This window comes from Dreissena polymorpha, chromosome 3 (genome assembly GCF_020536995.1).
Source record: "Dreissena polymorpha isolate Duluth1 chromosome 3, UMN_Dpol_1.0, whole genome shotgun sequence".
NCBI lineage: Eukaryota > Metazoa > Mollusca > Bivalvia > Myida > Dreissenidae > Dreissena > Dreissena polymorpha.
Window position 1 is genome coordinate 86,061,644 of NC_068357.1, and position 12,218 is coordinate 86,073,861.

The 12,218-nt window shown below is 36.9% G+C and overlaps 1 protein-coding gene across 1 annotated transcript; it reads left to right on the forward strand.

Moving 5' to 3' along the window:
• Nucleotides 1-3,128: 3,128 nt before the first annotated feature.
• LOC127875095 (putative uncharacterized protein DDB_G0271982) lies at nt 3,129-8,291 on the forward strand. The gene is made up of 3 exons (XM_052419915.1): nt 3,129-3,595; nt 5,311-5,412; nt 6,269-8,291. The coding sequence occupies exons 1-3, from the start codon at nt 3,326-3,328 to the stop codon at nt 6,770-6,772; spliced, it is 876 nt and encodes a 291-aa protein (XP_052275875.1). The 5' UTR covers nt 3,129-3,325; the 3' UTR covers nt 6,773-8,291.
• The last annotated feature ends 3,927 nt before the right edge of the window (nt 8,292-12,218 follow it).

Below are 12,218 nucleotides of genomic sequence, written 5' to 3' on the forward strand. Positions count from 1 at the left end.
AGCATTCACACATTAACCCATGTATGTCTAGCGTCTAGAAAAAAGGCCTTGGCAAACAGCGTAGACACAGATGAAACGCCGCATGATGCGGCGTCTCATCAGGGTCTGCGCTGTTTGCATATAGGAATTTCTGTAAGAAATATTTTAAATATAGAAATAAATGTACTAGACATCCCTCATTTTGGAAATAAATTGATCCAATTTAGAATGATGGGAGAGTTCACTTTGCATAAGTGGGTTTAAGTCAAGAGCTTTAAAGTCACTCAAGATTTCGTGCTTTTGTTAGAAGAAAGGGTAGCCCCTGATCAGTCTGCGCGTCTGGAGGTACGCTGGTAGCATATGGCATAAAACCCAGTTTCGCACGATGCGGCTTATATTATAATATTATAATATATTAAATATTATAATAAATGTGTAACTGTGCTCAATTTTTCTCAAGACAAGCAAGTCAAGAACATCAAACCAGGCAGTCAAGTCAAGACAGCCACTTATGAAAATTAATGCAACGCCGAAAAAATGCATTTTCAAATTAGTACATTTTAATAGCTCAAGACTATTTACAGAGGCTAAAATGTGTGTACCAACAATGTGAAAGTAAGAATATTCAAAATTCACGCATATAATTAACTATACATTAAATATTTATGCACCTCGGGCTATGCACCGGCAAATACATGCACATGTATCTTCAAAAGAGAACAAAATTAATACTTACGCTGCATGGCAAGGTTGACCGCTCTCCGCCTTAGTTTATGGCTATGAATGCACAATTGAGAATACATGTACATTGTACTTAGTTTATAGTTATGAAATGAAATGCTGACATTGCTAATTATTTCGGGCGTTATCGGCTCGACCTTCCATTTATTGGAGATTGTTAGCAAGTTCAGTCTGTAACATGAGAACGTGTTTGTTCATAAATATCTGGGTCACAAATTATAACTAGATACTACTTTTGTCCTTTGCGAGACATAACTATCAAGACATATTAAACTTTCTCGATGATAAAATTCTGCATTTAATTTGCATCAGTTAGTTGAACAAATGGCAAACATATCGTTCTAAAACTATTTATATCACCTTTATTAATGCCTCGCCAAAAGAGGTGGCGCCCGTGATTAACGACCGTGATATACAACGCAGACTAAAGTCCGATTTAAGCATCGAAACAATCCATAAAAATTGTAACCGTTACAAAAGCAAATGAAATAATAATAAAAATCGATAATAATGCAGTTTATCAATTACATCACAGCGGTCAGTTAACCAACTATCACTTTTATTTTCGTGTGTCACATGGTTTATCAGAATTAAGTGCACATTCTTATGCCAGTAACTGACCACTGTCAGGCTTGAATCAGAGGTATGAGGAAAATAGACGTATAAAGGATTGTGTGACAATAATCACGCACGGTATCTAATCAGGCCGGGGATCGAACCCGCGATCCTCTGATTTATAGTCCAACGCCAGCTCAACTAAAATCACGTTATGTAATTTACATGCATCAAACATCCACATCGCTAGGTACATGCCAACAAACAACTTTACATCGAACAGTGTTTGGTAAGTAAACACCTTATGCTGACCTTTATACACAGCCACTGTGAATGTTCGTTGTAATACAAACGTCTTTCGCTTGTCGTACTTTCATATCGTGTGTCGCAAATATTTCCTTACCAACGGGTTATATAAACACTGAACTGACGTAATTTGTCCTCAAATTATATCAAAACTTGATCGAGAAATTATGGCTATTCTTTAAAGCTGTATGAATATAACTCAAATTCGGTTTCGAAAGACACGTTGAAATAAGTTTAAGCTTCTTAATTATGTGCTTATATAATTATATCCATTTCTTTATACAGTACTGATTGGCAGCAAGGAATCTGTTACGGAAAATTACACACGCACACATTTGCGTCGAAACATTTTACCGTAGAGTACCTTTTGTTTATAAATACAAATGAGCCGTGCTTTGTGAAAAGGGGGTTTAATGCATGTGCGTTATGTGTCGTCCAGGATTAGCCTGTGCAGTCCGCACAGGCTAATCAGGGACGACACTTTCCGCTTTTATGATACAATGTATTTCATGTTCAAAAATCAAGTTTAGGCGGAAAGTGTCATCCCTGATTAGCCTGTACGTACTGCACAGGCTAATCTTGGACGACAATTTACACACATGCATTAAAGCCCCTTTTCACAGAGCACGGTCCGAATATTTCGACATCAAATGTTTACGGGTAATTCCTGTGATAAATTAGTATACACTTATATGTTAAAATAATTAAACAGTATATCGTATTAAACCATGACATATGCTCGTGCAATTTAAAAAACAAAATAAATGAATATAACACACCGTTTAATAGCAAGAATGTCGCTTTATTGTGCAATTGTTATACATATGCGCAAGCCTTTAAAATACTAGAATTACATGGGCTGGGTTTCTTTGCAAATGGTCTGCAGTTTACTTGTTCCTATTTATAAGTGATTCATATAGATTTTCTTGTAAAAAAACATACAATGTTTATTTTTGGAAGACAATTGTTCTTAAGTTTGTTAACTTTATTAACGGTCATTCAAACTTCTGGGTCGTTGCACAAGCGATCTGAAATATAAACAATACAATGCTTTCCACATAGACCTTTTTTCTTCAGATTATCTTGACACAGGGAGTACGAAACCAACAGAAGCAAAAAACACACGCGTTTGCATGTAATAAAATATAATCTCGTGAAAAACAAATCACATGTCCTATAACCCTTACGTGACAGGTCAGTCACACTTGAACCGAGTTCATCGTGCAACTTGCACAAACAAAAACACGCTTTCAACCTAGACCTAGTTCCTACTGTCTGAAGTAATATTTCATCATTCGCATTAGCACTCTTCTTTTCGTTCATGGCGTTTTTCCCCACAAAGCATTGTTTCAAATTGTCTTAATGTGTTTCGTTTTTTAAAGGACACGTCTTTAAATCTCTGTTCTGGAGATTTCTACGTGTTTTGCGAGCGCCCTTGCATTGTGTTCGGCTGATGCAAGCCCGAGTCGACTTAAACCAATTTATTTATAACCCCTTACTAAGCGATCACGCACCGAATGCGTGGACCCAATATAATAAACAGCTGATCGCTTCGAGCAAGCACATACGCTGCGTTGAATCGATATAGAACAGAACGCCGGTCAAAAGTAAACCATACAATATTATAGTTGTGCAAAGACTGAGTACATTGTCATTGGACGTTTTGTGACAAAGGAGAGAACAATTGAGAGTGTAATAATTGAATATATTTTGAAATTTATTTTTATTTGGTGAACAGACAAAAATGGTTCGAATCGTAAGTCAGGGATTTAGCACCCCCAGGAGTCGGCATAGCTCGGGTGAAGATATGATAGAAAGGTTTGCGGCTTTAAAGTCGTCTACATCAGCGCTCAGTGACGACGAAAAACTGTCGGTTCGTGAGGACTTTTCGCCGAAAAGTTTAGTGATTGATTGTAATACTGACACCAACGACTCATTCAGCGGTGTGGATTCCGACAACGACAGCAGAGGTTTTAGCCGAGACCGAGAAAACAACAATGAACAACCATACCCGGTAAGCCAAAATGTTTATTTTGTATATTGACCGAATTACTTTTTCTCGCTTAAAACATGTTTAAAGGCCACCACTGTCTATCAGCTGTTAATGTTGCGAAATAGCCGTAATAACTAATCTTTAGCGGCCAATAATGGACAAAGCGGTCATTAATCGGCTAAGATAAAGACCACTCGGTGTACCGGTGATGAAATATTGGGTTAGCGTTCGCCGGTCCGTTGAAATTCGGTCGCCTAATAGTTTAGTCAGCTGTGAATCAGCTGTTTAGCTTGTGTTCACGATACAGCGGCGCCCTCTATTGGATTTTCCCAAGCTATACGTACAAATTATCGTTGCATTACTGAGGTATTGATCCATACTATATAGTCGATATACAGCTTTAATACATTTAGTCTATAATGTAGGAATGTTGGTTTTCTACACCGAGAATAAATCTGTCAAGGCCGCCTTGCCTATCCGTCAGTGTTCACGCGAAGTTAGATAACCTCTATTTTTAGCCGATTGGTATTTAAATATAGTTTTTGTACTGCAGTCGCATTAATTGAAACCGATCAAACACAATTAGTGCATTGCACAATTTTTCAATGCACATGTAAACCTATGGTAAACTAATTTTTGACGAACCTAGTGCTTCTTACTTTTTCTTTTGACCTCGTTTCGTGACAAAGAACGGGTTCACCTGCTAAAAACTACAGTTGGTAACAAGACACCAATTAATCGTTAAATTCTAACACGGGCGTAGCTGTACTGCTATTCATGTTACTTCGGTTACATAGAGACTTTTTAATTTTATGAAGGTTAGATATTAATTGTTATGGTTTATTGTTTTCAACAGTACCTGTGTTGACATTTACATATAATTTTGTTGAAAATAGGCCTTCACAGATTGAATGTTTAGATCTTTTTTCAATATTTTACGTTTTAAGTAACAAAACACAAAAACTACAATGCGGTCATTAACACGTTTAGTGCATCCAATACTAATCAATGGCATAGCGGAAATAAATGAAAATGTTAAAAAAGTATCTAGTCATAAATGAGACATATCAGATGCGAGTTTGGTGCTACTTATTTTGAGATTGAAATGAACAGTATCGTCCATATTATACGACTTTCTGACAACTTAAAAGTACTGACATGTATTATCACATTTACTCCTAGAAAGCGGACAAAGAAAGCGTGATGAACATAGATTACTACTATTTTGAACACATGTTCTTGCCTTGGAGACTATCTACATGTAGTTCAAAAGGAATGAAAACCCCGCTATGACAAATATATTATGTGTAGGCGGCGAGAAAGGCATTATTATTGAATAATACTAAGGTTATCTTTATTTACTGAATAAGACTGTTTGCTTGATTTGTTTTTCCAATGATTTTATTAAATACAAGAATAAGAATGAAGAATAAATACGCCGCGTCATGCTAAAATGGGTCTTATGACTTATGCGGCTAGCGTTGCTCTTTACCGGCCGGAGCATTCTTGCAGAATGGTATGGGTTTTTTGTCCGCTAATGAGACCAGGGGACTTTGCTCTATGACATAAGACCCTTCTTCGCATGACGGATATCAACATTGTCTGCATAACATAGAAAGTTATTTTAGAAAAGAGAACCGTTCATCAGTTCACGACGTGTTGACACCATTGTTAAACTATAGCTACATTAATCTTATTTAAAAAATCTACAACGTTTTGTATGATTCCCATTTAAGGAACCCTCCCTGGTGAAAAAAGAGCGACGTCGCGAGCGTAACAAGGTGTCCGCCCAGAATTACCGCCAACGTCGACGTCAGCAGGTCTCGGCTGCTCAGAAGGTGCGTTAGATTGGTAAAGTTACGTAACCTAACCACAACTTGATCGCTTGTCAAATCGACGCCCCAGTATTGCCAAACGCGTAAACGTTGGTAAATTTCGACTGGTGTGGGCCGAAAAGCAATACGCTAAATATGTAAAAATAACTGATGATTGAGTATGGTGGTTCAAGCTTCGTTCTGGTTTCTCACTAAGGAGTGTATTTCAGGCGTACTATTACGTGTTTGTTATAAAGAACTGTTGTTTTTAACCAGGTTTTCCGAAGGAAAAAACTGGTTATTAGATTGGCGAATGCGGGCGGGCTGGCTGGCGGGCTGGCGGGCGGGCGGAACAAGCTTGTCCGGGCCATAACTATGTCGTTCATTATCAGATTTTAAAATCATTTGGCACATTTGTTCACCATCATTGGACGGTGTGTCGCGCGAAATAATTACGTCTATATCTCCAAGGTCAAGGTCACACTTTGAGTTCAAAGGTCAAAAATGGCCATAAATGAGCTTGTCCTGGCCATAACTATGTCATTCATTGTGAGATTTTAAAATCATTTGGCACATTTGTTCACCATCATGGGACGGTGTGTCGCACGAAAGAATCACGTCAATATCTCCAATGTCAAGGTCGCCACGACTAAAAATAGATTTTTTTTAAAAACAAACTTACAAAGGGGGTTAATTTTGTTTGTTCATTTCAAAAGTTCAGTTTGAGTTTTCTCCCTTTATCAGATTTTTTTTCACAATGAAAACCTGGTTTTGTGACAATTTTGTCCCTTGTTTTCTTTGTTACTGCATTGTTATAATAAATGTTGGAATATAATCTGATTGTACCACATTGATAATCGTTATTACTTTTTTCATTCAGACACTTGAAACACTCGAGGTCCGCAACAAGAATCTGCTCGATACCGTCAGACAACTCGAGGCCGAAAAACACATCGTGGAAGAGTATCTGAAGAACTGTGTTCGCATGCCCTGGTGTCCCTTCCACCAGACCGGAAGCGTCCCAAGCTCGCTGCGTTCCACGCCCACCATTCCCGAGGACCCTTCAGATCTCACGTATACAACGGGATCATCGACGGGTATTATCAATTCGACCGAGTCAACTATTGTCCCTACGGGCTCCTCTGATATTCGACCCACGCAATCTCCTCCGCGCAATGGCGCCACGCCAATCTCCTTAACAGCACCGTGCTGTGGCGGGGCTTGTAACCACCCGCAGCAGGCGGCACTGGATAACTGTCGTCCCATGGCGATGGCGACGCGTGACGACAACGACAACAACAACAACGAGTTTAACGGGAACCGGAACGTGCCCGTGTTTATGCAAGGGTTTTCCATGATGATGAAAGAAAGTTCGGCATCGTGAGACCCCCATATCTCACGTCGGTAGCCAACTTTCGCTCGAGTAAGACGTCAGGCATTTGACCGGAAATGACTTTGACACTGCGGCAATCGCAATGTGTTTAAATGGGCATTAATGAAAGGTCAGCGGTCGTATGACGCATGGTAACATTTCAAACATGTATTCAGTTCATGTTATGTGTTGAAGTTCATATAGTCGTTGTTATAAAGATTTAGTCATCATTCTACATGTTAACATGGAAGACGCTGATGATTGTGCCTGAATACCACATTTGCAAGTATCAGAGCGGGTTTGATAGATCAGGGAACTTTTCTACAAAGTAGTTTTTATATGCTTTTTTACCATGTAGATTTCGCATTTTTTAAACTAATAGCTGGTAAAAAACAATGTTTTTTCAATGCAATTTGTATGCTTCATATTGTTGTGCATGTACTCAAATGCTTGGTGATGGTCCAATAATTTTACAAGCAAAAAATGCGAAAAGCGTTGATGAAATATTGGAACCGTGAAATATTTGCGTTGAAAATTGTATGTTTAAGTTAAGAGAAAATGTAACCAGTCATAACGAAGTCGCACTTGCCTTGGATGGAATTATGTTAAAATCATAAATGGACTATTGAAATCCACATGTTCAGGGGCAGTAACACCAAAACATCTTTACAGATACTAGTATCCTTAGACTTAAGGTCATTTCTTTGCTTTTTAAAACAGGGTTATTCATTTTAAAGTGTGCAGGAATGGTCATGTTACTAATAACTACTGTATTTTTATTCATGAATCCATATGTTAATAAAAACATGAAACAATTCATAATTTGAAAGAACCCATGTCTAATGTTTCTAAAATATGCTAGCCCCCAAGTAAATTAGCAAGATATTCTTAGACCTTAAATAACAGTTTGTGATCAGAATATTTTTTAGTTAATATCATAACTTGTTTTGACAGAATTGTACGCCTTTGTCATCACCTACATTTTTGTGTATTATGATTTTCACATAAGAATGCAATATTGTCATTCTTGTTTTTTTTAGCTCGTCTGAGCATAACTTGCTCATTGTGAGCTTTTGGGACCGCCTTTGTGCTTCGTCAATCTTTGTGCGTAGTCCATCATCAATATTTACCTATTTACCTCTTTATGGGCCACATTTTTTGCCCACCTTCATGAAACTTGGTCAGAACATTTGTCTAAATGATACCTAAGCCGAGTTCTAAACTGGGTCACATGAGATCAAAAACTGTGTCACCATGTTAATTAAAAAAAGTTTTGTTAACATTCTTAGAAGTCGCATTTTGTCCAATCTTCATCAAACTTGATCAGAACTTTTTTTTCTAATATTAAGATTCGTCAGCATAGTTCGAAAATAGTACCGGTCCGTTGTAAAATATGACCACCAGCATTGTTAAAACTCTAGAAGTCACATTGTTTTGTCCAGTGCTCACGAAACTTAGTCAGAACATCTGTCCTACTGATATCTCGCATGAGTTTAAAACTGGCTATGAAGGGGAAACAAACTAAGCCACTAGATATTTAACACTTGGCCATTTCAAGTCAATTTTTTTTATAAAACTTGGTCTGTTCATTTGTTTTATTAATATCATAGCCGTGTTCTGAAATGACATTGAATATTAATGTTTCATAAAGTACTTTAATTATTCTGAAATCCACCTTATTATAATAGTTTAGTTCCTTTGGGTTCCAGATGAGCGCCTTAGGGTCCATGGGTCTCTTTTTATTATCTTTTATACTTTTACTTTTGTATTAAAGTTATGTGTCTTCATCGACTCACAAGTTGCAATTATCCATGTTTTAAGACGTGTATATCGATCTCAATTGTTCACATGTATTATTGGTTGTATTAACTGCTTATACGTTTTCCATTTTTATCATTTCTATTTACAAGTTTAACCCATTTATGCCTAGCATCTAGAAGAAAGGCCTTTGCAAACAGCGTAGACCCAGATGAGACGCCGCATGATGCGGTGTCTAATCTGGGTCTGCGCTGTTTGCTTTAGTTAAAGGAATTTCTGTAAGAAATATTCTAAATATAGAAATAAATATACTAGACATCCCTAATTTTGGAAATAAATTGATATAATTTAGAAGGATGGGAGAGTCCACTAGGCATAAATGGGTTAAAAGAACTAAAGACGATCACCTGAGTGTCCTGACTGTAGCTGTAATGATGGCTTATTTGCATTTAGTAGATGTAAAGTTATACAATATTTTCTCATCAGAAACAATGCAAACCGATAGTTGCAGTTTATATATGTTAATCGCTAACTAAAATGTTATTTAGCAGAAATAGCATTCGTATTGATTCATGCGAATGTTCTGTCTTTATTTTTCTACAGTTTGATCCACAAAAAATAAATGTCATCCATACTTGAAGGATGTTTTGTATCTCATTGCTTTAATCTTTAAGAATTTGTGTATGTTTGTTGAAATTAATATATTTTATATGATAGGTTACTGTAATGCACTTTTTCCAAATATGAAATAAAGTGTGAAACAATGACAATCTTGTTTTCTGCATGCGATATCACGTTCTAAAAAATCAAATCCAAGCCAAATGGAGCTACGGTGTACAAAAAGCATTTATACAACTATTGAATATAATATTGTGTTATAATGCCATCGAATTCAAACACATAAATAAGTATAAAACCGTCATAGGTTCATATATTTGCACACTGCTCAGAACGCTCGGCGACAGAACTGAGATAACAAATGATGCTCGTTCTTGGAAAACCGGGCTTAATGCATGTGGGTCATGTTCGCACAGACTTGTCAGAGACAATATTTTCTTCTTTTATGGGAATTTTTGGTTAAAGGGAGTCTATTTGACATAAAAATCCAGTCAAGTGGGAAAGTGTGGTCCTTGATAACCCTTTACGGACTGCACAGGCTTATCTTTGCATAAAAATCCGTTTTCCCGGAGCGAGACTTCTATATATTATGTACAGTTTCATAATAAGTATTGTCCCTTCGTGACTTTTTTCCCGACTGAATTATGTTTCTCAAACAAACAATAAACTTGAAAAAAAAACAAGTTTGAGTGCAATTGCTGTACGCACCACTAGCTAAGCAACGGATGTGACGAATCTTACACATATTTCCGGATAATTAGTTTGTGTAAGATTTGAATGCAACTTTTTGAGCCCAAATTTTCTTTAGAGACCCACACGCTTAATAATTTACCACCTCAGTAACCATATGTGGTGTTTTTAAGTAGTGGAACGGACTTATTAAACCATTTGGTTAGCGCCAATCGTGGCATCTCTTTAAAAAAGTTCATTAAATACATTGATTAATAAGTGAATAATTGTAATACTCGTCCGCAAATAAGGATTTTTATCAGTATAATCATTTGGAATAATAACCCATACCATCGCCTCTAACAGTAACCCATACCAGCGCCTCTAACAGTAACCCATACCATCGCCTCTAACAGTAACCCATACCATCGCCTCTAACAGGGATCGTTTTAGACTACGTACCGGATACTTGTATAATGACCTCATGTTCATAGTTCACACCTAAATTCGAAGAAGCGCCTGACTGATGAAATATTTCGCCAGAAAACAATTGACATTCACGGAGGTCGACCTATAACGTCGATGTCAATTTCGCTCTTATCGATTTCTAGGCAAATACATGTACACTGTAACTCCAATATAGCGCGGTCAATGGGGTCCAAGCCGCGAAACAGCGTTATAACGGATCCGCGTTATAGGTTTTGAGCTCATTTACTGCAGGGCGCTATAAAAAAAAACAGGTATAGAATAGCCTATAATATAGGTCATGTATATTGCCATGCTGTGTTGACGCAAACACATGCATATAAACCGAATCGTATCGATAACAGTATACATACCGCTTTTCTTATGTGCACATTTATCCGATAATCCAATAAAATTGCAACATCACTTAAAAAAAAATAATCTTGAACATTAATGACGATATATGTTTAAGAAATTTGTAAACACAACCATACGCATATATGCCATTTTCAGAAGTGTTAAGAGTACAGTGCATTATGGGGCAGAGCTTTCATTGGACGAGCGACTTTAAATTTAGATTGAATGCAATACGACTCATGTACAAAAATTGTTTTATTGCGTCATACGCATGCAAAAAACGTGTTTCCCGGGGACTTTCTGATAATGCGCGAAAATGAAAGTGAAACTCTGTTAACAATTACCGGTACACTGCGTTCCCATGTAAATAAATCGTCTGCATTATTTAATTTCTTATACACGAACTGAAAGATTAAATGACATAATACTAGAATGATAATGAAATGACAGAAAAAGTTGTTTTATACAGTAGGCAATATATTTCACAGTCGCTCATTTAATATAGTCAAACTGCAACCATATCAAAGTAAGAATGTTTCAATCGTTTTGAATTACTTTAATTGTTTAACTATCCCGCTTGCACTTAACTTATGGAAATTATCGCATTGAACCGCTCTGATGAGGAATACATGTAATAAACACTGACACGCGAGTTTTTCACACCTTTATTGACATTACACAACAGAATAACACCAATTAGCTGTCGGTGTTGTTTAACCTCGAGGCGATTATAATCGGTTCAACGGACGGTTGAATAAAGCAATCAACGTGATTGCCGCCATTGTTTGCATAATACGGATTTGAATCAGAAATCAAATGGAAGGTTGGAGAAAAAATGGGATCCAAGCATCCTCCGCGTTATATTGGATTCAGCGTTATAACGGAGCGCGTTATATTGGAGTTACAGTGTAGTTTTGACCGAATTAATGAATGCTTGAACAGTGTGTTTTATTGTTCATACGCGGGCAATGCAAAGGTTGACTTGTTCGTATGTACATGTATAAACATAGAATTTTTGCATGTCATGTCGCATAACATTGTTTAAGTCGAAATAACTGGTAAAAAAGCAAATAAGCAAACAAGCTTTGATTGACCTAGCGCGAAGACACTCTAGCGAAACATTAACAGTGCGATACGAAAAGAAAACATTTAAACTGCGTTGTTTTTCTTCAAACATGATATTTTCAAACACATCGGTGTTGTACAATGAAGTTATATTCTGTCGCTGTCCACTATAATAACGCTGGACTAGAATTACTGTAATGACGAGGAAAGGGACACAACTTAAGGACAGTTTTACACAGAATTGACGAGGTCGCAAGAGTGGCCTCCCTGTAATTAACATAAGACTGTGCCTCACAGCATTATCAAGTATGACTGACCGCATTTTGGTTTCTAGCTTGTAACCCAATACGATGCTTTATATATCCTTTTTAAATTATTGCATACGGAAAATAAATAATAATAAATCATAAATAAATAATAATGCTATCTTTAGATAAAAATGGAACATTATTCTTTAAAATATAGTATTGGATAGCTCGTGATTACGATTTTCACCATGTTACCTCGTAGTTTCAAGTTCTTTGTT